Source organism: Tympanuchus pallidicinctus, unplaced genomic scaffold (assembly GCF_026119805.1).
Source record: "Tympanuchus pallidicinctus isolate F22 unplaced genomic scaffold, pur_lepc_1.0 scaffold11, whole genome shotgun sequence".
NCBI classification, from domain to species: Eukaryota; Metazoa; Chordata; class Aves; order Galliformes; family Phasianidae; genus Tympanuchus; species Tympanuchus pallidicinctus.
The window spans coordinates 8,514,900-8,542,191 of NW_026294627.1; the positions used below are offsets into that span (position 1 = coordinate 8,514,900).

The window sequence follows — 27,292 nt, forward strand, 5'->3', positions numbered from 1 at the left end:
GAATTTGTTAAACAGAAATGCTTTATTTAAAAAAAAAAAAAAAGTAAACCTTTATCCTGGAGGGCATTTACAACAGCTTTTTATTTGCATAGGTAACATTATGATAGCTGTGACAGCTCTTTATGAAAATAAAGACACACCAAATTATCTCCTGATGTCTCAAGCAATAGCACTTCTCTGCAAATTGCTCCTGAGCATTACATTAGAAATTTGACAGACCTGATTGTTTCTATGAAGTCCTCAGGAAGCCCAAGGGTCATTTAGGTCTGCTCTACAGCACACGAAGTAACAGGCATGTTTAGTGAGAGCCAGAACACCATAAAGGCCCAATCCCTCCGACAGAGGACACAAATGCACAAGCATGGCTTCCATCACTCATTTGGTGTTTCTCAGACACGTTGGGGTGTAAGCTGGTGATCACTTCCAGCTTTTCCCTCAGCTAATTCTAAAGGCTGCCGCTGTAGAACACCACCTTCTGCAGAGTGGGGCACAGAGGAGGAGAAGGGGAAGGAGAGATGGGTCTTGGATCCCTCAACAGGAGTGCTTCTCCCACTGTGAATCAAGCACCATATTTTAAAAACCTCATGAAGAAATCTTTTGAAAAATGGTGATGACATTTTAGGAAGAGCATGGCAGTAGACACCTGGAAATGTTAGCTAAGGAAATGGTAAGAGGCAATGGCATGTTTGTTACAAGCTCATTGCTGTACTCTTCAGTCAGCATTCCTCATGAAGCTGTAAGGTTCTAGCTCTTAAATCCTACTAACAAGGTAGTTACTTTCCAAGATACTTTCCAGCTTTATTACTGAAATCAGCATTTTTTAATTAAATTATTACTCTTACAGAGTTTTCAACTGTAACTGTAGAAAACTGAAAACAAATGTCTTGCTGCCCAAGTATGCACTCGTACCTACATGCACCATTTGTAAAACCTAGTAATACTAAATTTGGTGCCACTGAAAACATTTCATAGAAGTGAAGGCTGCAGGCAAACTACCACATACAGAGAAACGTCATGCAGAGTATGCCTTGCAAACTGCTTTCCATTTACTCCACAGTCTCTTCTGTGCAGCGAGGCAGAGCTCATTTCTTTCTTCGTGATGCTGCAGTGTTTTTGAACGGGTCATCCTGCAATACGTAAACAGATGTGCATTATTAGAGCTAACACACATTCTGAGTCATAAAAGGTAAAGTCACCTTCAGATTAAAATAGACAGGTCACTCAATTCTGTGCTTTCTGACAAGCCTGTTTTTATTGCTTTTGATTGCAAGGATATTACCAATTGATTTAAAAGTTCAAGTCACAAATATGCAGAGTCGGTGCGATCACAACAGCAACCTGGATCTTGGGGCGAGCTAGGAAAAGGTTATAATCCTGAGCAGCACAAACCTCAGTGAAATTAGAGCCATTTCCATATCACACTGTATTTCACTGAGGTTTCCATGTATCAGAACTACTATTTCTGCATGTTGGAACAAACACGTAGTGCTGCACTTCAAGTATAAGAAGAGATGGCAAAAAGAAGGGGTAAGAATTGAGCATCTTCTCTTTCTCTGAAGTGGTCAACATTTGATATCATTAAGGTTGTGGTGCTGGTTATGTGCCAGCCTGCTATTATTCTATAACAACACACTGTACAGTGTGTGTTCAGTGCAAAATCACATATAAAACAATTAATTCCCAGGAAATCTAACTTACTCAATGTATTCCAGGAGCAATGATTAACTGATTAAGAACTTGAGATATTTCCCTTTCTAGCCTTATTTTTTTGTCTATGTATACATACTAAAGCTGGTTATAATAATCTAGTCATGCTAGTAAAAATAATTTGATTTTACTCAGAAATGCTTTATTTAAATAACTTCAAAACCAATAATCTATACAAACTCACATGAACAGACAACAAAGGTTTACCATACCTCATCTGACTCAAAATCAACTCCTCTGGATGTTTGGCTTTGTGAACCTCTTTTACCAAAAAAAGACATAGCTGAGAATCTTAAAAAGAAAACAAAAAAGGTACCAGCACGTCATCAGATGGCAGCCATTTCAGAAAGTTTCCCTTCATCCATCAATTACCATTATTAGTTTAACAACAACAAATAATAACAATGAGCAAAATCATTCAAAGTCTCAAAGTAACAGATTCTGAAACTCTGACCTCGCTTACAGCTTATGCCAGTCAGTACTCCAACTTATTCTCATTGAAGATCACCCACATTAATGGGCAAAAAATACAGATGAGTTCTGTAAGCTGCATTATGAAATTTGTGACAGGCTGTTCTTTCAGGCAGTGGATCAGTTCCCTGGGCTCTGCCAAAAACCAGTCAGAAATGAGGCAGCCACTGTAGCACCCACCAAATAAACATACTGACCTTTGGTTTGTTTTGGAGGAAAGACTAATATGAGACTCTTCTAGATCCAATTCATCATCTATAATATCCTGAAAGATAGACACCAGGTTTTTTCACAGAGTTTATCTTTAGAGAAATAGAATACATAATACTGCTGTATTATTGCACAGTAACTTTCCTGAATCCATTTCAAGTATATAGCTACTTATTTACAGAGCACATATGAGAAGGCTCTAGAGGAAAACTGTACTGTGTGTGCAGTTCTTGCACAAGACCTTGCAGAAACCCAAGAAACACTCATGTGTTAGTATGTATACTAACATATATATATATATATATATACTTATACTCTTAGTATCTCAAACTATGGTCATAAGTAACACATGGTCTTTGTGTTGCACATACAGACCCCATACCAAAAAGAAGCCTACAAATCAGCACGTGGAACCTTCCTGTTGGAACTCATAGCTTGGGAACACCTGCTGGTTGAGGTCAACGTTATGACTGTGTGTTTGTTTCTCAAAGCAGATGGCAGCAAAAGGCAGCAGCTATGCAGCTTCGCTACTTTTCAGATGCTTCTTACCTCAGAGAAAAACTTAGATGCACTCTGGGAATTCTCTGGTTTCAAAGACCTAAAGGCTGGGAAAGAAATAAATGCAGTATTTTTAAGTGCTCATATAGTAAAATGCAGTAAGTATTCTGTTCCTTTCAGGAAACCTGCTTAGCATCAGTTTCCTGTGCAATAAAAAAATCCTCTGTAAAGAAAGCAAGTCAACCTCAAACTAAGAGAAGCAAAGGTCCCAGGCAGACAACAGCAGAAGCTAAGCCTTGCTGACGTCTGACAACCCGCATCAGGAGGAGCTTCCCAGTCTGGATGAAAAAACATCAGCAGCTTAAGTTAAGAGGCAGAGAAAAGCATTACCATAACTGACACTCCTGTATGTCACATCCATATGCACCTGACCTGTCAGTTTTGTGGTTTTGTTCCCCAGTTTTTTAAGTGGCTCAGGCAAATGAAAGGGCTGGACATCCCTAGCAGACATGAACACATTTTCTGAAGTTGATTTCTCTGCATTGTTTTTGGTCATTTGCTGAGTCTACGATTAATTTAAATAAAACTTGAGCCATCTTTGGGTATTTTGGAGGGGATTTATGTAAAAATTCTTGAGCAGTATTTTCTCTTTAGTACTGAGATCATCTACATCACTTCCTCAGAGCCTGCCCTCTGTACCAGGGAAGGGCTGCTCTCCTGCATGCAGCTTACAGTGCAGATGAATTCCTCTTCTCTGCTACAAACCAACGTTCCTTAAATTTGCAAAAAAATAAGACAAGATGGCTTCTTAAAGCTTACTAAACCTGTAAGCATCATCAAGTTTAAGAATTTTAACCAGTTCCTGCATATTCTGTATAGAAAAGTTGCTGCTAAGACATATTCCTTCTATTCATACTCCTTAAAGAACTGCATACAGCTTACAGTGAACTGTTACCTGTGCCCAGTTCCAGCCTAATCAAAGAATAGCCCATACTAGAAGGGACCCACAAGGATCATCAAGTCCTATTCCAGTGTTCCCAGCACATCTCATTTTATCCCCAGTGACAGCAGATATAATTACTTTTTTCCTTCTTTCATCACTGTTACTTATCCTGCTTCATTAGAACCAAAATCATCTCTCCCAGCTGAACCTGACTAACAGAAATGAAGGCAATTAAGATACATCCAGTAAGTAAATTTCCTACAACAGGAGAGCATATCAGAGTGATGGACAGAACATAGGCTTACCATCCATGATAGACAAATTCTTGTCAGGCACAGACTTGTATGTTCTGCTGCTAGTAGATGACCCTTGGCTAGTGTTTCCTACAGGAAAAATAAACAACACCCAAGTCTGTTCGGTGTCATTTTTAATTTCTAAAGGTTATTTTTTTTCCTGCATGACATTTTCTATAATTTTTCTCAACAATGAAAGGCAAGTCACATAAAAACCTAATTACTCTTTACTCCCTTCCTTTCTTCCTTGACACAAAGCCCCCTTACAAACAGATGAACTATTTTGGGTCAAGTGCTTACAGCTCCACAGACAGAGTCTCAGCACACATCATGTCACTGCTCTGACCGAATCACAACATTATATCACATGCTCAAAACTGACTTCAGGCACTAACCAACCCAATCCTAAGATGACTGTCCTTCTTTCCACTCATCCTGCTCTTAGATCTCTCACTTAAGACCTCTGGGCATATTACTGACAACTCAAAGGAGTACAGCATTGCAGGTCCCCATCTTGTATTTATTTATTTTTTTTTTTTTTACAGCCCCCCATAATGCAAGGTCTGCACGATCACACAAAGCTAAGGAGCAATTTAAGACAATCTGTACATTCTGTCTATACTATTAAATGCATAGCACTGCATTACCATTAGCAATAAAGATATATCCATGCAATTCATAGGAACAGACCTTCCTAGTAATGGATCTCTTATGAACCTAACTTGTCTCCATAGCTGGGAAGAACGGTAATTTCCTTTTAAATGCACCATGAAAAAGTCACAACTTGCGTCACAGAAGACACAGCTGTGTATCACACAGTACCTAAATCATTTCAGCATTTTATTTTCTCTCTGGGTGCTTTTTAGCTAGAAGCTTCCACTTGATGGAAGCGTTTGAACAAAGAATTCTTTCAAAGAAAAATGTCAGTGAAGAATTTGAGTGTATTACTTACCTCTTCCCCTTCGAGATGACCCTCTTGCTGTTGAATTTTGCCCTCTTGCACCTCTTGCCCTTCCTCTACCCCTTCCTCGGCTCAGTGTTGTGGGAATGTCATCATCTGAATCACCAGAGGCTTTCATCCCTGTATCCATAAGTTCTTCATCACTGGAGGCTGAGTCAAGAACCACATCCTTGGACCTGTGAGCTCTAGCCCTCGTCATTGCCTGTAATGGAATAATAAGTGCCAGAGGAAAAAGAATCTTAAATTATGAAATGCACTCCTGTTGAATCCTTGTTGTGACAAACAACTGAGCAGTTGTTCCCAACCAGTACTGGTTGGGAATTCTCTATGGAAAGTTATAACATCTAGACATAAATCTGCAGGAGATCTAGGACCTGGTTTGCTGATAAGGTCAACAGTACCAAAGCATTTACCAGTAGCAGCAATTTCTTTAAGTATCAATATAGCCCATTCACATCTCCACTGGTGATGGGATCACCAACAGCTGAAGCTGACAGAGCTCTGAAGGCCACCTGCCTGGTTCAAAGCAAGGGCAACTGAACATTCAGGTTCACAAACTTCTAGAAGAGCAGATCTCAAAGGCTGAACTGAGCAGCATCTTAGGCACATATTGCACAAAGGATGATTACAAGACTTGTTAATCTTCTCGCAGTAGACAGGCACTTTTGGCAGGGATGATGCTGAGTTATTTATACAGTGACTTCACTCATATGCAAAATTCCATCTTTGAATTTAAGTCCAAAACTCTGAGCAGTTACCTCTCGAACTTCCTCATCCTCCTCTTCAGTGTTTTCTCTTCTACTCTCTCTAAATTTTCGCACCTGAATAACAACAGTGATAAAAAAACAGTTTCCTTCAGAATAACAACTTGTACAATATTGGAAACATAGTAAGAAAGAAGTCTTTATCTCTGAACTGAAGTCTAGCTCATGCAAGAGGAGAGCAAGAAAGTAAAAACAGCTTAAAGTTTTGTTTAGAGACTTCTTATACTAACCACAGTCTGTGTGATGCTACAAATTAAGCATCTCACACCCCATTGGCAGCTCTCCTGTAACTGCACATGATGAAATGCAGGAGATACGTTCAAGAGAAGCAAAATAAGTAAATAGTCAATAAGTGACAATGAAACAGGAATAAATGGAGAAGGCAAGGTAAAGGGTGAAGCAGAAAGACAGGAGACCAGGATTATTGAGAAGAGAGAAACTGCAATACACACATAACACAAACATCTTAGGCACAAACTTATGAACTCTCTATCTGGAACCCAATCCCCATATTAATTACAGAAAAGGACTAGAGACAAGTGTTGCAAGTGCAGCACACAGGCAAGGTTATGTAACCAGCTCTGAGCACCAACTTTTTTTACTGTCTCCACCTCTTCTAAAGATTTGACCATGACAGACCATTACCTCCTCATCTATTTTTACTTCCTCCGCATCAATGTGACGCTCCTTAAGAAATCTTTGTGTTTTCTCTAGCTGAAACTTCACCAGCTCCTCTATGGCATCTTTTTCTTCTTTGTCCACAAACTCCTGCACTGCTTCTCCCATTCCTCTTTCAGTTAGGAGTGAAAGTTGTACTTTCTTTAAAATAAGGGGAAAACAGTTTCAAAGAAAATGAGCGATATTCCTGCTATCCCACTAAACATTATGCTTGGTTTCAAAGGAACTAACACTGAAGTAGCACTGAAGATTTCAATCAGAAAAAAAAACAGAGCAACAAGCAAGCATCATTCCTCCAATAGGCACAACTCAGCTGCTATTAGCACGTTATGCCTCACCTAATGTAGTATTTTCCATATTATATTTCATAAGTAGTAAGGAAATTGCAATGCTGCTCATATCTAAAACAATTTGTCTCAAACATATTACTGAGGGAGATGGTAAGCTGTATTTTTTCCCAGTCAACCTCCCATTTTAAAATTGACAAAGACTTGTTTTGACTTGTGGAGACATAAAAAGTAATTAGAAACAGGCACTGAATTATTACAGATTCTAAGCTAATTAGTTTTATTGTAAAACATTACTATTAAAAAACTGACAGTGACAGAGCTGACTAAATTATTCTGAAGCATTAAGAGCTATTAAGCAGAAATCTACTCTACTGAAATGCAATCCTGTAAATACCAATATTTGGTCATCAAGTGAGATACTATTCATCAAAATATTCTACAGTGAGATATTACCACCAGCACTAATTAGCAGAAATAGCAGAAGCTGCTGGTGGTGTTCTACTGCCATTCTCTTCTTCATCTTCTTTATCCCAACAGAGTAAGAAAAGATGCTCTGAGAAAGAAACCCCTACACGAGAAGTGTTCAAACAGCAGTTTTTTCTGACTGTAAACTAAAGCACAGATAATTTCTTAATAAAAAGCATTATATATACCCTTCTTAATAACCCTTGATCCTTCCACTTGTCCTTTAGGAATTGTACTGTGAGTTACACCAGAGCAAAAAACCTTCCCTGAAATAATGCTTAACTGGGGAATCAATTTTTATCAATTAAGTTTACAAAACAATAAGGCAAGCATCTCAAAAGAGAGACTGACTGCAACGATGCAGAATGTTCGTGCTGACTTTCAGCAATTAAGGTTTCCTCTGAAGGAGTGGAAAAGAAATTACAACTTACTAAAGAAACAAATAGCAGTGATTTCATTTCCCAGGCCTTAGCTCACCAGCAACAGCGGAACCAAAATGCCTGCTGCTTGTTAGATATTTGGGGTTTAACATTTTAGGAACACCCCACTACAGCCCTGTGCCACCTCAGGGTCTGATTGCTGTTCTGTCCACCTAACCAGGCAAGATGAAGTGCCTAGCAGAGCCTGAAGCTCAAGCCCTTTCCCCATCTTGGGGGGCAACATACTTCCTCCACTTCTATTTCTTCCTTTAGCACTGTTGACTTGAAATGTATTATCCCCCCTACTGTAAGCCTTCCAGAAACATCAGCTGATTCTTTCAGGTCTTTTAGAGATGCTGAGCAGCTGAAACAGACCTCAAAAGCTAGAACTGGTTTATACAAGTTGTTTATATAAGAATATACAAAGAAATTGGGAAAATGGCCTAAGAAGGACAATTCTGCAGAAGGGAGGAAAACAGTTTAAAAGCAGAATTGTTCTTCATAGAATAGTACAGTGTTTGACCCTCCATGACCTCTCCATGGATTCAGGGATGGCACACATTTGAAGCACTACTTGCTTCTGAATTACTCATCCTGGGTTCCATTCCCTATCATATTCAGACAGCAAAGAGCCCTTCCAGAGCTTAATTTAAGTCAGGGGTCTGTGTCAGGCAAGGTGATAAATTTGGTGATCTCTGCCTCAAGAATCCTAGTTCTAAAAAGCTTCTATAAATCATGTTCTGAAATAGCTTCTGGATTCAGCATTTGGGTTGCTGACTCACTGGTCACTGTATTTCACTCTAAGACTTTGCAGCCCCATAGCTGGGGAAAGGCAGTAGATAAGGTTTAATGAAAGGGTGACACAAAAGCAAACTGCCAGGTGCTTTCTTTGTCCTCTCTGCTCCTGTTTAAACATGTGGAACTGCACTAAGTCTGAGGATACCAAACACACTGCAGTGTAACAAATGATTCCAACTCAGCAGGTACTTGTAACTGGTACAGCCTCGCCACCTCCCCATAATAAATTAAGGCAGCTTCTGAGGTCCTGCTGCCTCAGGTTTTCTTTCTGTAGCAACAGAATGCAACATTCAGCACAGGGCAGATGCTACAAGTTCACATAAAGAGCTACTGTGATTTATCAAAACAGCATGTGTTTGTACACCCTATGTACCCTATGTGCAACAATTGCTTACCTAAGGCATATACAGTTATATAGGAAATAAAGGAACTTCTTGGTGGCTGTCAGTCTTTTCAGCATATACTGCATCCATAAGTAAAGTAATATGTGTAACAAAAATATATATATATATATTTATACACAAATTCATAAAAGGTACAAAGATACCTTCTCTGCTGTCTGAAAATACTGCTTTACGAGGTCTTCCACTCTCAGTGTCACCCCCTCAGAAGCAGGTCTGCTAAACAGCTTTCCAAAATTAAGATCATTGTCTAAAACAGAAAAGCATAGTGACACCATAACCCACAACTCATGCAGGAACTGGCAGATTTTAATTATCCTAATTATAGTAAGTAAAGAGGAAAAAATATATAATATAGGTCTCTTAGGAATCATGGTCCCTTTTATGTGTAAAGGTTTATTCAAGCTTACACTACTGGATGCAAACACAGTAAATATAACAGATGAAATTGTCTATACAAGACAACCACATTCCTCATGGATACAAAAGATACTTCTAACTACTGAACTTCTGGAATTAGGAACAGAACACCACATCCTGAAGGCTATCATAATATGCTTGGTTGACTGTGAGTAAAAGAAAAACGCACAGCACAGTGAGGCTGCCCTGCACTCCAAGGAAGCAAGGCAGGAACAACAGAAGAATGACGGTGATCACCTGAGGCAATCGCACACCACACCATGAAATACGAAATGACTGCAGACTGGTCCAGTGGGAAGTGTCCCTGCCTACAGCAGGGGGATGGGAACCAGATGATCTTAAAGATCCTGTCCAACCCAAAGCATTCTATGATTCTAATGACTATTTCTAGACGTTTGCCACAGCCAAGCATAAAATGCTGCTGGGTTGGCCTTGTTAGATAAGCAGCTATAACCAGAGAAACAAAGAATAACAACTTCCGAACTATTAAAAAGTGTGACCATCATCCCGTACTGAGCCATAGTGTTACGTATACATGCAGAGGAAATTCTGCCTGCTTCATCAGCCGCCTAACTTAAACAGCAGAAGGTAGCAAAGTCATGCAAAGATCCATGGCATTCTTCTTATATTTCCTTCCTCAAGTTCAGATTAAAAAGGAAAATTAAAATGCATTGATAAAATGCAGCGAGGGAGCTGTTTTACATTCTGAAAATGTTAATGGGATTGTTTAATGAGCAAATCAAAAACAGAACCAAACCAAACAAGGGCAACACTGCATAATTTAACAAACCAAAACCACTTCCCTAGAAGTTGTTTTTATTCATGATCCACCATGCTTCAATCTTTATAAAACTGACAATGGAAAGAATAACTGTCTCTGGAATTGGAGTATTCAGAATGCACTAATGTGTAACATTAACAGTTCTTTAGATTAGCACAGTATGTTCTCGTACAAGCTGTACCTTCATTAGTGCCTATTACAAATCCAGTATTAGGGCAATATCTATTAACCATTTATTACAAATTCCAGGCACAGTGAGAAGTGCTACAATAACAGCTGTTATTTGTTTTGCCACAAAATGCTTGAAGGGAAACACCCGTGGAACAGGCTGAGAAGGCAGAAGCCCCTCATACACCTTTTTTCCTACAGAGAGCCCAAAGCCAACCATCTCCTTCTGAGAAGTTCAAGCAGGAAGGCATTTAATGCTTTTTCCTCATGATTATGACTCAGTCTGATATGGGGCTATAGGTAGCACTGCAGGCAACTCAGTGAGATTTGAGGTAAAAGGGAATTATTTATGAACAACTACCTGACAGACACTGCATTCAGTATCAGAATTTTTAGACAAACCTGGGAATCTAGTAGAAATTCTTCTGCAGTAAGATTATATACATCATTATTATCCCTGTAACTTTGCTAGACACCAAAGTTCAGCAAAGGCTGAGTAACAAGAAAAAGGAAGAAAAAATGAAAGCTAAGGAGAGCCTTCCTTTCCAATTACCATTTTTCTCTTTTTGTTCACGATGTCTGAAAAAATGTATGATGTCCTTTGGGTTGGCCACCCTATCCATGTACTTCTGGCTGAAACGATGGATGATGAATGGCTCAAAGCCACCTGTGTAATCAACCTAAGGGAGGACAGAAAAAAATAAAACATGAAACAAGCAGGAAAAGTGAAGTCATACAAACCAGGACAAGCTTGTGATGTTACCTTTCAAAGCAAAAAAAAAAAAAAAAAAAAAAGTGAAGTGAAAAATAAGCCAATCTACAATTAATGCTTCACCATACTATGCAGAATAGCCAATACAAGCACAGATTCGCAGCTTGTTCCATTTGCAAGGGTTAAGGAAAGTTCCCATGTATTAGGTTATGCAGGATGATAATAGGACTCAAAAAATCCTCTGTACATGTTCACTTTTCATTTCCTCATTCAGACCAGCAAAGAAGGACATTGATGAACAATCTTATTCTGTATCACACATTATTTTTACCAGAGGTGAAAAGAATCAGAGCACGAAAGCAGATTGTTCTGCCTGTAAACAGCAAGAATTTGCATGTATTTATACAACAAGCACTGTTTTTCCTTTGCAACTTTTCACAGTGACTTTCCAAAAGCAAACTAATCCAAATTGAACAGCTTACTCGTAATCTAATGAGAGGCTTCTCTGGCTGGCGTGGATTTCCAAGGCGTTCTCTTTCTGCATTATCCAGCATCATTTCAACCTATGGAGCAGAAACAGGAATTCAATTCCACTTTACTCTCTTACAGATATCTGAAACCTTCAAATGTAACTTGCCTATCTCCAATACAGCGTAGCTCAGCTACATCTGCATCAGCTCATGATCATTTCCAGGGAAAAGAATCACAATTGTAGGGGCTGGAAGGGACCTCTAGAGATCAAGTCCAACTCCTCTGCAAAGCAGGCCCCAAAGCACGCCCCACATGTTAGTGATCAGTACATCTTTGCTTCTTACCAGTGAGATAACAGTAACTATTGTGTTTGTCACAGGCTGTGGACTGATAATTGAGATCCCATTGTTTCTATATACAGCAGGCTGCAAGGTAGGCATCCAGTTGGGTCTTGAATATCTCCAGAGAAGCAGAATCCACAACCTCCCTGGGCAGCCTGTGCCAGTGCTCCATCACCTCACCATGAATAAGTTCCTTTGCATGTTGGTGCTGAATTCCTATGCTCCAGTTTTTGGCCATTTCCCCTTGTCCTGTCCCTACAGACTTCTGAAAAGAGGTCATCCATGTCTCTTTGACTCCCACACTAAAGATACTCAGATCCCCTGAGTCTTTTTTTCTCAAGGCTGAACAGACCCAGGTCGCTCAGCCTTTCCTCACACTCCAGGCCCTTTATCATCTTCATGGCCCTCCACTGGACTCTATCCAGGAGATCCCTGCCTGTTTTGTACCAGGAGCCCGGAACTGGATACAGTACTCCAGGTAAAAAACAGGAAGAATCTACTAAAGCCCTAAGAACCAAGAGCGAGCAGTAAACCTGCCTCAGCTACTTGGATCATTTCACACCGTACAGCTCAGCTCTTGGGGTTTAGCTCCGTGTATTGACGCTGGTTCCAAAGTATACATCCATACAACGACCCATCCCCAGGTGGGAATTTTTGTAGAAAGACAGATGGACATCTGTGAAGCAGTTACAGCCTGCTTTAATAGGTAACCCTTGTTTAGACTCCAAAGCTGCAGTGAATGTCATAGGATTAGCCCTCAGTTGAAACACTACTTGTCAGTTTCAAATAACAGGGGACAAGAAATAAGATTCCTTATCTTCCACTCTTAAAACTAGTCCCAGACCACATTCCCTGCCCATGTGCTGATTTCAGAACACCACTAGCATTAGAAGTTACCTTTTCCATGCAGAATGCTTGTATTGCCTGAGTTACTTTAGGATTGTCAGGATTAAACAGTTCCGAGTGATCAGCCAGGACAACATCTTCCATATAGAAAGTTCGTACGGTCTCTAAAGCAATCCTCTGCATTTTCATTTTTTTTCCTTTAACACGCAACAAACCAACATGCCTAGCAGGAAAAAGACAACTTACTTGAAGATGAACTTAAGAACATGGTGCAGAAGTTTGTTCTAAACCCCACGGTTTTTTTTTGTTGTTGTTGTTGGTTTTTTTTGGGGGGGAGGGGGTGGGAAGATGGTGTAAAAACTTTAAAGCCACAGTAAAAAATTTAGAGCTATAGAAAGTTCTTGGATACTCACTTCAGGGTTGGCACTGCAAGACTTCCAACACAGCATATTCAGATTATGCCTGCTCTGCACACGCTTCATATCATTGCAATTTATCTTATCCTTAACTTATCCTCTTGGATAAGTTCTGTTTGTTTTGAGCATCAGGTTTAGTTCTAAGTAAAACAAACTTACCCCAGGCACCGATTCCATCTGCTTCATTTCTCATGTCACACTGTGACACTGATCCATGTTACAACACAATCCCTTTCATACTAAAAAGGAGTATTTTTCTTGGCTATGTAGATGTCATTTGTCAACACAATACACATGAGACAAGAGCTAAATAACAATAAAAAAAAATAAAGAAATCACATACTTCTTTGCAGCTTCTCCTGGGGACAGAGACGTCACCACTGAACTTCCTGGCTGAGTAACATAGAAATGCTGCTGTTCATTTTGGGCTGGAGTTATTTTACACTCGTGTTCGTGACCCCACACAACAAGATTAATAAAGTCATCTAAAAACTGCTCTGGAATGTAGTTTGTGGCTCCGTGTTTGCTTCTATTCAAGAAAACAGAAAAATAATTAGTTTACAGTAATGGGTAGGCACAGGTGGGGAGTGAAGGAGGAGAAAACCACCAATGTGATATTAAAATGATGGAGAATCTCCAGCAAAAATACCTGATGTATATTTTACATCAGGCATTCTTCATATTTTTTCTTTTATCCAATTGTTTGAAGTATTTAGGTAAAGACAACTTACACAGATTTGAGTCAAAGATAGTTTACTTACACAGGGAAATTTTCAGAAAGGTTTTTCTGTTCTGAATGAAGCTCTCTGTCCCTTTCCAGAAGATGAAAGAGATTGAGAGCTCCTTCAGCCTACTGGGTAGAGCCAACAGCCAGAGGTCCCAGCTGTGTTTGTTGACTTCTGCCTCACCATTATCTCCCACATGACAGCCACACTGTGATGCATGAAAAAAATCAAAGAATCTGGAAAAGAACTCTGCCTGTTCCTACTGATACTGCTGGAAGAAATGGGTAGGCAGAAAGAACACAAGCTAATATCCTCTAATTAAGAGAATCTGTAAAGAATAGCAATGCAAGTGAAGATAAAATACTAATGGAATTATGGGTCAAAGTCTAGGAAACAGGATATGAGGTTTCCTGGTCTCTCACATCTAACAAGCAGACTTAAGACTTAAATGAAATCCTCCCTCGCCCTCAGGTATGAAGAGTTTGGGAATCAACTTCCCAGCATTTCCAACTCATTTATTTCAACTCTTTTCCATTATGGTTCTTCTGTAAGAACAGCTGTAAAACAGTGCTTCTTTTTGGGAAAATCTTCACACTAAGCACCAGCCAGCACAGCTGGTTTTCTCTCCTGCAGATTTCAAAGCAGTTTCATGAGAACACCACAGTAAGTTTAAGTCACCATAATTCATTCAGCACTGCTACCTATTCTGATGAATCACAAACAAGTTAAACCAACTGTCTTCATCCTCCTTTGGTCTCAGCATGGTTACTTGTTTATTGACAAACATACGATACAACCTCTCATCTGGAATGGCCCCTGCAGGGGACAAAACAAAACAATAAAACATTTCTGTGTGGTCTATCTGTATTTTATAGTGTTTTAATTAGGAACTCTTTTTAATAGAGTAGAACAACCCCTGGTAAGATTGTCATTTTTGTCACTAAGAAGTCTATAGTGGGATTATGAACTCTAAGTATAACACTGTCATATTAGAAGCCTCTGTAGCGATGCAAGGCATTCTGACAAGAAATCTACTTTTCAGTAACTGAAAGCAGTGTCACTGACTACATCTAGCTTAAAAACTCTTTGCCAATTTTCTGTGCCAAACGCTGTACCAGGGGTAGAATCAAAAATAGGAGATGTTTTATTCCTTGCCAATGGAATAAGCACATTCTGTTGTAAGAAACACTCCAAAACCAGATATGACTGGAGATGGAGTTCTTAAGCATATTTTGAAAATCTCTAGAAAACAACAGAGAAAGCATGAATTTTACAAAGTTTGTGCTTTCCCACACAGCAGGAAAAAAAAAAATCTGCAGTCCTTCTAAACTGGCTGCTGCTGTTTGTTTCCTTAGGCAAAGAAAAACAAAAAAAACAAAACTAACAAAATAAACTCAACCAACTAAACAAAACCAAAACCAACCATTGGATGCTTCATTTTTATTATGGACTTCAAAGAATCCCACATGGAACGTATGTCTCTTCTGCATGAAAAAGTTTTCTATAAATCAAACAAAGTCTAGAGGGTGTAAAACAGAGATGACTTCAACGAAGCATCTCTCAAACATTTTTGCACAAGATTTCCACTTTAGAAGGCTGCTGCATTTCCCAGTAGTGATCTTTTTTTGGGTATTCAACTGCTTTTTATGAAGTTTGACATTGTGGTATTAGAACACTCATTATTAACTTTTAGAACACCATGAAAACTCTAAAATATTTCATTTAATAGAAGGAATCACAGCCAACTAGAGCTTAACAGAGAACTGTAAAAGCTGCTTGGAAATCAGTGTTGAAGCATTCATGGCTGGATATGAAATAAAGGGGCAGAGTGAAGAACTTCTGTAAACAAAAAGCAGCAACAACACTGCACTGAATGAATACAACTCCATTTACTTATACAGCAACAGACTGAAAGGTGTGTCTGTTCCAACTTAATTTAGACATACTGAACTTTGGCAATATGTGAACAGTTGAGCCACAGCATGGCAGAAAAATTCTTACCTAAGCCATACAGAGCAATTTTTGTTCTACCCTTACGTAATAAAATGGGGCTAATATCTATTTTCTCCACAGAAGTTGAACGTCCAAAATGATTCAGCAATCCTGCACAGCTTAAAATATCCAGTGCACACAGTGCATCCACCTGTAGAAAATCAGAGAATGAAATAAATGCTTTCAACAGGAAATGTAGCCTTTAAAGTCAAAGGGAAATAGTTTCAGAAGGGAAAGAGAATATCTTTCCTTAAATACATTCTGCAGTTGGAAACCTTGCCAGAGAGCTATATTAGCACTTTTTGGTATTCACCAGAACAGAAGCAAAATCCTTCTTACAAATCTTAATTTTAACAATGGGAAATGAAACATCATTCAGAAAAATAAGGGAGAACCCCAGCCAGCATCTACAAGAAACTGCTTAAACTCAACACTTCGTAGTAGGACTGAGACTACTGTTATAATGCACTATGATACACTGCTGTTTCTCATAAAAATATAGAACTCTTACTTTAGTGCATGCTTTCCAAATGTTCTTTTTTTTTTTTTTTCCTTGTTTAGTTTTAGATGTTGGATTTTAAACAGGCATTTCAACATTATTAGTTTACCTTCCTTGAAGTGCCTCTACTTGAGATTAAAGACTCAAAATTGAAGATGCCTATCAATCATACAAGGAATTTAAGCACAAGTCAAACTATTAACATTTCCTTTCCTTAAGAAAAAAGGCTTTCAGTTTCTATAGATGAGTTTGTTTTAGAAACTTTCCAAAGGGCTGCCACTTCTTGGCATGGGAAGTGAATCTGTTCCCAGTTATCAAAGCCTGTGTATATTAAGAGATATAATAGAGTCCCTACGGATCCCTTATTTCAATTCTCTTTTTTAATGACACCCTTAGGCTGCTGCCACTCACAAAGAGAATTTCAGAAGGTACACAGAATATTGATATGAAGAGGGAAGGAACTGACTCAAACAAGCCTGTTCCTAAAGAATTGTATTTTTATACAAGTCCATCCTACAGTATTATTTTTGTAACATAGTAGCATAATTACAATAATAATTACCCCTGTGGGATCATCATGATTGCCATGAATACTAAAAATTGGCAAAGAAATGTTGAGATTTTCATCCTGGTAGTTCACCCATGGAAACCTGAACAAATAGAGGAAAACAAGTTATAACATAACACCAATTTGTGAACAAAAAATTCCCAACATTTTCTTCAAATTGTCATCAGAAACACACGACAGCAGCACAAATGATACCAAGTGGCTGGGATTAAACTTAAGCTCCATATCAGAAGAATATTCTTATTCACAGTCTGGAAGTTCCTAATGGGAGTATGGTAGCAAAAATATTTTTATCATTAATAAAGAGCTAATATATGAAAGCAGAAGACTGTGCAACCTTTACACGCAAAAGACTGTTTATTTTAGCACAGTAATTCATTTAAGTTGGTTTACTTGTAAGACACAGCCTATTTATTACTTCAATCTATCAACTGTTAAAACATCTCCAGAGGTTACTCAATAAATGGTCCTTTACAGACTTAATAGAAGGTGATAGATGAGGTGATGCTATAAACTGCCCCATACAAACAGGCCTAACACTTCAAGGTGGCAGTCACAGAGGAACAGGCTGCCCAAGGAGGCTGTGGATGCCCCATCCCTGGAGGCATTCAAGGCCAGGCTGGATGTGGCTCTGGGCAGCCTGGTCTGGTGGTTGGTAACCCTGCACACAGCAGGGGGGTTGAAACGTGATGATCATTGCGGGCCTTCTCAACCCAGGCCATTTTGTGATATACTGCACTTAAGAATAAATAAATAAAAATCACAACGCATTCATCCAATATGAAAAACAAACACATGACACTGTAACTTGTAAGAAACAGACTTACTTGCTGAACTGAAAATTAACTGCCTGATCACTCAGAACTTCAAAGTGAACAGGACGATCCCCCATGCAGTATTTTCTTAGTGACTCCAAACAAGTATGTATTGTTTTTCTGGAAGGTTTGTTTTCATGAAAGAGGTCCCCACCTAATAAAACAAAGTCCACCTGTATATAACAAAGAGCTCCATTATTTCAATACAGCACTTTGTATCACCTTAAGGGCCTGTAAGCAAACTCATTAAATTACTTCTTCTAAGTACTCCCACATACTTCATACCGGGACCCCTATTTAAAACAAGTCTGTAGTTGCAGATATTCATGAACCAACTAACTACAGAATAAGTAAACTAAGTAAATTATTTTGAATCTGGACTGGCAGTGCTCCAGGTGAGGCCTCAGCAGTGCAGAGCAGAGGATAAGATCACCTCCCTCACCCTGCTGGCCACACTGCTCTGGATGCAGCCCAGGGTACAGCTGGCTCTCTGGGTTACGAGGGCACACTGCTGACTCATGCTCAGCTGCCACCCACCAGTACCCTCAAGTCTCCAGGTTCTGGTAAGGCTGTGCTCTACCCTTTCATCCCCCAGTAGCTCTTCTCTCCCAGTGATTTTCCATTCTTGCAGCATTAAAACCCCTCTAAATATCCCTGGAAGTGGTGCAAGTGCACTGAAAATACCGATCACACATCCAAGGTCATAATTTAAGAAGAATGCTCTCACAAAGGTATTAGCATTTCTTTTACTAAGGGAAGAATGTAGCTGATTGCAATAAATAAATGCTTAGTTTAGTATTACAAAAGATTACAAGACTAAGCTACATAGCTTCTACCAGGTTGCAATGGATTTTCTAATCTCCTTTACTTTCCAGAAAGTAATACTTACTTCATTTTTTTGAGCATGCTCCAAAATTTCATTAAAAGTTACAAACGTGTCATTGCCACGCACTGGGTCCTTCTCCAAATAGCCAAGATGAATATCAGTAGCAATCAATATCTTGAAGGTATCTTCATCATCCCTAAATAAACCAGGAAAATTTCAACACAGACCTTATTAAAGTTTGTTTGGTATAAAGTCATTAAATACACAGTAGATCTATTATAAAATCCTTATCACTATACTTTTCCTGTAATACTCTCAAAACGTTCCACTGCTTTACTTGCAAGTGGCACTTGATCTTGGTCAGGCCCTGGAACAGACCTAGGGCAGGGGGCACAACCCCAAACTGCCAGAGTTCAAGGAGCATTTGGACAATGCTCTCAGACACAGGGTCTGATTTTTGGGTGGTCCTGTGAGGAGCCAGGAGTTGGACTTGATGGTCTTTTTGGGTCCCTTCCAAGTTAGGATATTCTATGACTCTATGACCAAACAAACCAGTTTCACAATTAGATTATCCTAATCAGTTTAGTTCAGAAAATGGCTGCAAACACCTGATGAAAAACTAAAGGATGCTCTGTGTGCTTTCAGCCTTTGAAAAACTCCGCAAATAAACGTACTGTGTTTGTTTGTTTTGGGAATCCACAAACACACACAAGAAAGGCCTTGCATAAGAACAAACACAGTTCTGAGCACTTAGCTCTTTTCAAATGCACCGAAGGTTTGCTGTCTGGTATGGCAGAACTGCATCGTGCTACAGCTGACAGAGCTTACTGCAAGCCGACGGCACTCATCTTCCTGCAAGGATTCCTCAAGAAAAGGCTCCAAGCACAGCCAGAGAGGGCAGAGTACCGGTTCCTGGTGTCACAGACGCATCAGTGCCTAAGAGATAAGAACACAAACGAATCAGAACGAAGGGCACCGCGAGCGGAGCCGGCAACCACTCAGACTTTTATTAAGGACAACTTACAAACACTCTCGGGCACTGATCAAGCAAGCTCTGAACCTACTTCAGCCACTTCCGACCAAGCGCAGCCCACCCCCTCACACCGTAAAAGCGACGCTGCCCCCGAAGCCGGCCCCGCCCGGCCAACAGAACGCCCCCACAGCACCCCCGGCCCTCACGCCCCGCGGCCGCCTCACGCCGTTTCTATAGCACCCAGCCGAGCGCCGCGCCGTTCTCGCGAGATCCGCCCGCTCGCAGCGCGGTCTCGTTCGCCGTCTCTCCCGCCGAGCTGCGCGATTGGTCAGTCGGGCGTTCACTCCCGCCGTGGTGCTTACGTCACTTCCGCCGGGAGCGACGGGCCGGAAGGGCTCGATGTGCAGGTGAGTGGGCGCGCCCCGGCGGCAGCACCGCCCCGCTGGAAAAGCCCCGCCTCTGGAGCGGCGTTCCCGGTCATCGGTGCGTGAGTTTGCTGCCTCGTGGGGCGGGGGCAAAGCTAAGCGGGGTTGGACGGGGGCGAGAGTGGATGGGAGGCCCGTAAGGCTTGTTGCAGGGCTGGGAAAGCGGAGGGTACCGACACCACCTTCGGGTGTTGCCCGTGCTGGCAGCGGGGTGCTGCGGAGTGCAGGGGAGCGAGGCCTGTGCTTCACTGGGCCTCTTTCCACTGACAGTGTGTGAGCAACACTTAATTCAAATACTGCTGTGTATCCACGCCTTACAGATGCCAACCGAAAATGAGCAAAGGCAAACGTGCTGCTGAGAAGGACGCTGATGAGAGGGATGATGACAGCGATGAGTTTGCAGAGTTTACAGAGAGCTTTAACCAACTTGAGCTGCTGGAAACGCACCGGCATTTGATTCCTATAGGAACTCAGAGCGGTTGGTCGGGGCAGTCTGACGATGAAGATGATGAACAAGAAAGAAGTGAGGAATGGTATGAGATGCAAGAAAAAAAAATGGAGAAAAATCCAGAGAAATTAATACTGTGGGCAGCTGAAAACAATCGGGTAAGGCGTCTGTTCTGTGTATCTCTAACAAAAAGGCTGTATTGAATAGATGTCTGCAGTTCCATCCACAAACAGAAACTTCTCTATGCTACTCTTTATCCCTCCCAGCTAGTTTCACAAGCTGCTCTGGGAAGCATCTGCCTTTGTGTTCCTAAACACACTAAAATATTTCTTGGCCAATTAGATTTCAGAAGAAAAACTTTGACTGTAGATCAGAGTTGAAATATGAGCACTGTTCTTAAACTTGGATCAACTTAAAAGTGTGCCAGACTCTTCATGGTATGTGAGCATTTTAACTGGAGTGGAGAGGGTGTATCTGAAGCTTTATTTTCTTCAAATCTATATATACTGAGAAAGGAAGGGATCCATAAGGATCAAATCCAATCCTACCTTTTTTTTTTCTTTTTTTTTTCTTTTTTTTCCCCCCAATCTTGTTAATAGAAAAAGCTTTCTGTTCTTGGAAAATGGAGTGAGAAGATGAAGGTTCTTGTTAGACAGCTTGTTACATCCTTGTGTTTACAACAAAGGCTGCCACTGAAAATAAATGTGCACAAAAGGCACTTATAGTTGTATGGAGGCACATGTTTCTTCAGAGGCAAAAGTAGTCCTGGAGGTGCTGCAGCTTAATGCCCCACGCTGAGTGAAGTGAATTGCAGTTGTGTTTTTATGCTAGACTGTTGTGTCTCTATTTCAAGTAATAATAACTGGTTTCATCTTAAAATTTTCTATCACGCATAGTCTTTTGTGAGATGGACAGAAACTGCTTTTTCTGTGGGGGAAAAAAAAGCATTTTTAGAACAATAGAAATGGTGTGTCTTTTTTACAAAGGTTCGTATTAAATTCCCTATTTCCCTTCAACAGCTGACTACAGTGAGGAGGCTCCTTTCCGAAAAGCTGGCTCCCGTTAACGCTCGTGATGAAGATCAATACACTCCTCTCCATCGAGCTTCCTACAGTGGGCATTTGGACATGGCCCGGGAGTTGGTTGCCCAGGGGGCAGATATTCACGCACAAACAGTGGATGGGTGGACGCCCCTGCACAGTGCGTGCAAGTGGAACAATACAGAAGTGGCCGCGTTCTTGCTTCAGCAGGGTGCAGACATCAACGCTCAGACAAATGGGTTGTTGACACCTTTACATATTGCTGCAGGAAACAAAAACAGTAGGGAAACCCTTGAACTTCTGCTGATGAATCGCTACATAAAAGCAGACCTGAAAAATAACTTGGATGAAACTGCCCTTGACATTGCTAGGAGGACCGATATATACCACTACCTTTTTGAAATAGTAGAAGACTGCATAAATGCTGTGTCCCCTTAAAAGCTGTGAATGTGAGTTTTACTGCCTCTTGTTTGTCACACAGCATCTGTGTGCTTGGTCTGTCCCTTTGCATCAAGGTTGTCATTTAAGATACTGAAATATTCTTATCAGTGAAAATCTCACCTTCTGAAGTTCAACTCAGTGCTTTCCCTCATACTTTGAAGTGCCATTACTGTTATCAGGGTATTCAGAAAGCTTTAATGAATTCCGTAATTTCAGTGATTCTGTGCTCAATAAGTGCAAATTTGGAGGGATGTTTGGTCCAAAACATTAATGTCAGAACAGGAGGGAAAACTGGACTACGTATGTTATGTGAAATTCAGGTTTGGTTATGCAGAGTTTATTACGGCTCACTAGAAAATTATTTTTGAGGAACTTGTTAAAAACTGCATGGAAGCTCTGAATGGATATAATTTACTTGGGTGATTTTCAAAATGCTTAGTGATCTGGTGTAAGGCCTATTATAAAATAAAACACTTAACCCTAAATATTTTATTGTCATATCTTTAATTGAAAGCTCAGTAGCCAATGAAATTGCCTGTTCGTAAATCAAATGAACTATTCTTAGGAACAACCGAAGTCCTGTAGTACCTGATGGCTAGTTCTTGGTAGCCAAATCTCATCTGCCACATCTGAACTGGGCTTCCAGGTCTGACAGAGGTCTTACTGCCATGATTTAACCAAAGTGAGCATGGTTTGTTTAAGACCATTAGCGTGCACTTAAGCGCAGTTTTTCTCTACAATAATGCAAGTTAGAAATGCAGTGGTTTATATGTGTATATGTGTGTGTATATATATATACATGTATGTATTATATATTATGTATGATATATGTTGATACTAGGAAAAAAATGGGTATTAGGAACAACTTCTTCTTAGAAAGAGTGAACAGAAAGTAGGGAGGTGGGGCAGTCACTTTCCCTGGAGGTGGTGCAGAAATGTGGATATGTGGTATGGAGGGACATGGTGAATGGGCATGGTGGGGTGGGCTGACGGTTGGACTCGATCTTAGAGGTCTTTTCCAACCGGAATGATTCTACATTAGTGTGCATTTGGTTCTTTGATGGAACATCCTTGAGGGATCATCACCCTGTCTCTCTTGGAGCCAGCCAGCCTCCTAACACGACTGCGTGCAGTTTTGGGCACCACAGAACAAGAAGGACATAAAACTGTTAGAGAGTTTGCAAAGGAGGTGAAGGTGGTGGTTCACGAAGATGGTGAAGGGTCTATAGAGGAAGACCTATGAGGGGTGGCTGGTGGTGTGCTCAGCTCAGAGCAGAGCAGATGAGGGGACGCCTGATGGCGGCTGCAGCTCCTCACAGGGAGCAGAGGGCAGCGCTCAGCTCTCTCTGGCGACCAACAGCAGAACCCAAGAGGATGGCAGGAAGCTGCATCAGAGGAGGGTCGTGTTGGATGTCAAAAAGGTTCTTCACCGGAGGGTGGTCATGCGCAGGAACAGCCTCTCCAGCGCACTGGTCATGGCACCGAGCTTGCCAGAGTTCGAGAAGCATCTGGATAACGCTCTCAGAGCACGCTCTGACTTTTGGATGGTCCTGTGTGGTGCCGGCATTCAGTCTGGAAGATCCTTACGGGTCCCTTCCAACTCGGGATGTTCTCTCGTTCTATGGCTGCGCCTGCCCGCAGCACAGCCACAAGATGGCGATGTGCAGCCGCCGCCCGAGCGCAGCCCGCCCGAGCAGAACGCGCCCGCTCCCTCGGCAACGGCCCCACGCGCTTTCTACCCGCCGGGCGCGGCGGCCATGAGGGCGGCCAACAGCCAGCAGCCGGCGGGGGCGGCCGAGGAGGCGGACAGCGATGGCCGCAGCGAGACGGCGGGAGGCGGGCAGCCCCGTGAGCGCCCCGTCCCCTCCTGTCGCCCTGCCCCGGCCGCTCCTCCCTGCTCCCCCGTCCCCTGGGCGCTGGGTTCCTCCTGAGCGCTCCAGAAAGCCCTGGAGGGAGGGGAGGATGGGGAGGGCGGTTGGCACATCCCTCCCTGGGCCGCCTGGCGTCGGGTTGCCCTCTTTCGGGGGGCAGTGCCCGCTGCCGTGGGCTACGAGACCTGCTCCGCCCGCCCTCCACCTTGGGTTGTCCACCATGGAGGGACTCCATCGCCACAGCTCCCCAGAGCACAGGGTTGCCTTGGCTGCAGCATCCCGTGGTGCAGAGCCCTGTAGCTGAACACTATCGTGTCTGTAAATCTGCCTTAAAGTGCATTAAAGCAAGAAGAATGGGATAAAATGAAATTATGTGCTTTAAAACACACCAGCATCAGGGAAGTTAAAATGACCGGTTCTTGTGTGATGTGTTTTGCTAACAGGGAAGAACTTTCTGTACGTTGAGCCATGTAAGAGAGTTAAAGAGATCCTTGAAGAAGAGCTCTGTTTTTGGAAAGAAGAATGCCACATTAGGCATCCAACTGCAGGTAATCCTCCCTATGAGCAAATGGAAAGCGTTTGTCAGGGCAAATGAAACAGAAAATGTTTTGAGGAACTGTAGCAAAATTACTTATTTAAAAACCAAACTAAAAAAATAGTCAGTCTAGAACACTTATGTACTAGTCTAGAGAAAATTCAGAAACAGAAGAATTATACATCATCTAGTTTTTTTAGCATGAAATTATGAGACTTAGAGAACACAGAATTCCATGTGATCTATCAGCTTAATAAAACAGAAAAATACCAAGTGGTAGAGAGGTTTTGGTACTTCTTTTTTTTTGAAAGAAGTGAGATTTTATTACTTCTTTCCTTTGAAGGAGGTGTTGTAGCTACTAGAATTCACTGTCTACCTTCTGCTTCTCAGAATTTGAAGTTAGTGTTGAAAAGAAGAAGTTGAGGTAAAAATGAGCAAAAGGAAAAGAGGAAAACAAAGCAGAGAGTCAGTCTGTTTAGGCAGCTTGAAGGTTATAGACAGACTTGAATACAGTAGAAAATGAGGAAATGTAAGTCTGAAAAGGAACAAGGTGTTTGCTCTAGATAAGAAACAATTAAAAAGGTGTTTCAGTATTTGTATCATTAGCAGTCTGTACAGAGAATGATCTACTTCATTTAACTTACGTCTGCTGACACCTAAAGCTAACATTAGCACGAGGGTGTTGGGCTGCTGGTCAACTGGTACTCCTAAATCCACAATACTTTTCCCCCATAACAGGTGGTTCTTGTTCTGTAGCCCTGCATTCTATCCCACAGTGTAAAACTATTCCTTGGTTATGTTAAGCTACATTTTGTTGAAATAGGTCCACCACAATCTTTCTTAATATTTACATCTTCCACAAATGTAGCAAAGCCTTAAATTTTCCCTTTATTTCCAAATCTAGACAAGTTTGGAAAAGGTCTTTGTGTTCTCCTGTTTAGGATTAGAACCCAAAAGTAAATTTACTCAAAATGAGTATCAAACAATTGGATTCACAGACAAAAATGTACAAAAGTTGGGTGATGTAGTCAGTATCCAGATTTAAATTATTTGAACCTGCAACTGCATGACTGTGATTAGACTCCTTAGGCAATTACAGCACACACTGGCAGACGAACTTCTTATGTAAATTCTGTTTATATTAAAAATAGAGGAAAAAAAGGCACTTTGAAAGCACAGTTCTGACTGTCTTTGCATTAGTCTTTCTCTGTATGTGCTCTCTTCCCACTGATGGTAAAGGGGATCTGGGCAAGTGGTTGAGTTGCAGATGCTATCATTAGTCTGCTCAGTTCACTCTTGTGTCTCATGTTAGTGAGAGCTTAACACACCAACACTGCACTACATTCATCTGCCACTGGATCACAATTGTCTGGAAGATTACAGTTTGATCATATGAATGGACATTACAAAGTTGCTCTCTGAAGAGGTCAGTCACTCTTTTTCATTAACTGTGGAGGCTGCTTATGGCGCTGTCCTACCAATGTCTAATTACCGGACTGAACAAAGGGATTATCCTTTAAATGTTCCACCAGTTTTAGAACAAGTTTAAATAATCAGTTGTAACAGTATTATTTTGACTAATTATTAACAGCGGCTCTGAAAGGAATTTGGAGTGTGAAAAAGAATTTCTCCATCGGAAGCCTGCAGCCAGCATCGCAGAACAGAAATGGCTTACTTTTACAACCTCAGTTCTACTCAAGGCATGTAGGAATGAAAAGTAAGAGTCAACAATAAGAATCTTTGCCTATAACAGCTCACTTTAAAGTTGTCAGTTGATGTTTCTTTTTGAAGTTGATTGACATTTCACTGAACTGCATATCTTATATCTTATATCTCATTTCTATCCTTTCTCATCTGTGAGAAAAGCACAGATTTAAAACAAGACAGGCTATTCAAATTTATTTTGGTGCTGAAATGTATGGGATTTGTTGGTTTTCTTCTGGGAACGTAGATGCTCTTTGTCCTAAGGGCTGCTTCTAGGAGCAGTGATGCTTCTCCTCACTAGCTTTTCTGCCTGTTTTGAAGCAGAATAGGCAGGTAACATGAGAGGAAGGACAGAAGAAGAGATAGAAACAAGAAAAAACTGGAAGCAATCTGACTTCAGTTCCTATCAAACCTATCATCAAACCGCTTCCATTCACACATTTTTTTCTGTGTAAGGAGCAGGGGAAAAAAAGTGTGATTATATATAATTGAGAGGTGGAATGTCTATGAAGGTAGATGAAAAAGGAAAGATTTCCTTTTTCCAAGAGAAGATGAACTTACTGTGTTCAGCATCTGAAGGAGAGGCACCAGGCAAAGGATAAAGGAGAAGCACAGACAAGGGGAGTGAAAAAGAAGACAGAGAACAGAAAGTTAGGAATTCCTGAAGGGAATTGGAGAGGAAAACACAGTTCAGCAATACAGGAATAGAAATAAAAATAAAGAAATGAAGAAAAATTATGTAGGAGAAATAAGTAGAAGAGAATAAAGGGAAAGGAAGAAATTAGACCCACGTTGCTGAATTTACTGAAGTTAATGCACTTATTTTTGCTTCTTCCTTTTACTGCCTTTCCCTAAATGTGGCTGGCTCTTGGGGGGCTCGCTCTGTGATGTCACATCTATCCTTACAAGGGTCTTGATTTTTTTGAAAACGTGAATCTGTTTGGATGCGTCAAATGAAACTTTAAAATGGCCAGCTGTCTGTGGAAATTTAGGTCTGTATTTATAAGATTTTAAACAAGTTTTGTTTGGGTAGGGGCTTACTTTCTCCTTATAGCTGTTTTATCCGTATGTTCCTGCTGCTTTTTTATCTGATATTGTAGTTAGTACTCAAATCTGATCCTATTTCAGTCAGTGATGAAAATATTACAATTAAAAAAACTACAAAATGTTTCTGATGACAAGAATGTGCTACTATGAAACTTGACATTTTTATAGTTTTCTCTGTTGCAGAGTGATTCTGAATTCCAGCAGAAGATCATAACGTAGCTGAGGAAATGCCTTAACTTTTCTTAACATGCATTAAGCTCAGCAATTCCTGGGCCAAGAGTTTGTGATTCAGTAAACAAGCTCGACTTAATAAAAGTTTAACATAAATAA

The 27,292-nt window shown here is 40.8% G+C and overlaps 3 protein-coding genes across 6 annotated transcripts; 2 read left to right on the plus strand and 1 right to left on the minus strand.

The window, feature by feature from the left end:
- Positions 1-19,737, minus strand: MRE11 (MRE11 homolog, double strand break repair nuclease). 4 transcript variants are annotated; one of them, XM_052671173.1, is made up of 20 exons: positions 19,658-19,737; positions 19,307-19,414; positions 18,542-18,674; positions 17,665-17,825; positions 16,832-16,919; positions 15,780-15,921; positions 14,480-14,594; positions 13,397-13,582; positions 12,689-12,860; positions 11,462-11,542; positions 10,821-10,947; positions 9,045-9,148; positions 6,493-6,666; positions 5,842-5,904; positions 5,075-5,285; positions 4,135-4,212; positions 2,938-2,993; positions 2,376-2,443; positions 1,920-1,998; positions 1-1,127 (listed from the first exon to the last, which is right to left on the minus strand). In XM_052671173.1, exons 2-20 carry the CDS (start codon positions 19,324-19,326, stop codon positions 1,083-1,085), a joined length of 2,103 nt encoding a protein of 700 aa, XP_052527133.1. In that variant the 5' UTR covers positions 19,327-19,414; positions 19,658-19,737; the 3' UTR covers positions 1-1,082. The 4 variants fall into 4 exon arrangements, with proteins under 4 accessions (XP_052527133.1, XP_052527131.1, XP_052527132.1 ...); XM_052671171.1 differs by lacking the exon at positions 19,658-19,737 and adding an exon at positions 19,509-19,613; XM_052671172.1 differs by lacking the exon at positions 19,658-19,737 and adding an exon at positions 19,503-19,610.
- Positions 19,738-19,820: 83 nt separating this feature from the next.
- On the plus strand, positions 19,821-22,290 carry ANKRD49 (ankyrin repeat domain 49). The gene is made up of 3 exons (XM_052671225.1): positions 19,821-19,934; positions 20,197-20,482; positions 21,344-22,290. The coding sequence occupies exons 2-3, from the start codon at positions 20,210-20,212 to the stop codon at positions 21,800-21,802; spliced, it is 732 nt and encodes a 243-aa protein (XP_052527185.1). The 5' UTR covers positions 19,821-19,934; positions 20,197-20,209; the 3' UTR covers positions 21,803-22,290.
- A 119-nt stretch (positions 22,291-22,409) lies between these two features.
- On the plus strand, positions 22,410-27,292 carry CUNH11orf97 (chromosome unknown C11orf97 homolog). The gene is made up of 4 exons (XM_052671226.1): positions 22,410-23,653; positions 24,120-24,224; positions 25,803-25,928; positions 27,131-27,292. Exons 1-4 carry the CDS (start codon positions 23,248-23,250, stop codon positions 27,148-27,150), a joined length of 657 nt encoding a protein of 218 aa, XP_052527186.1. The 5' UTR covers positions 22,410-23,247; the 3' UTR covers positions 27,151-27,292.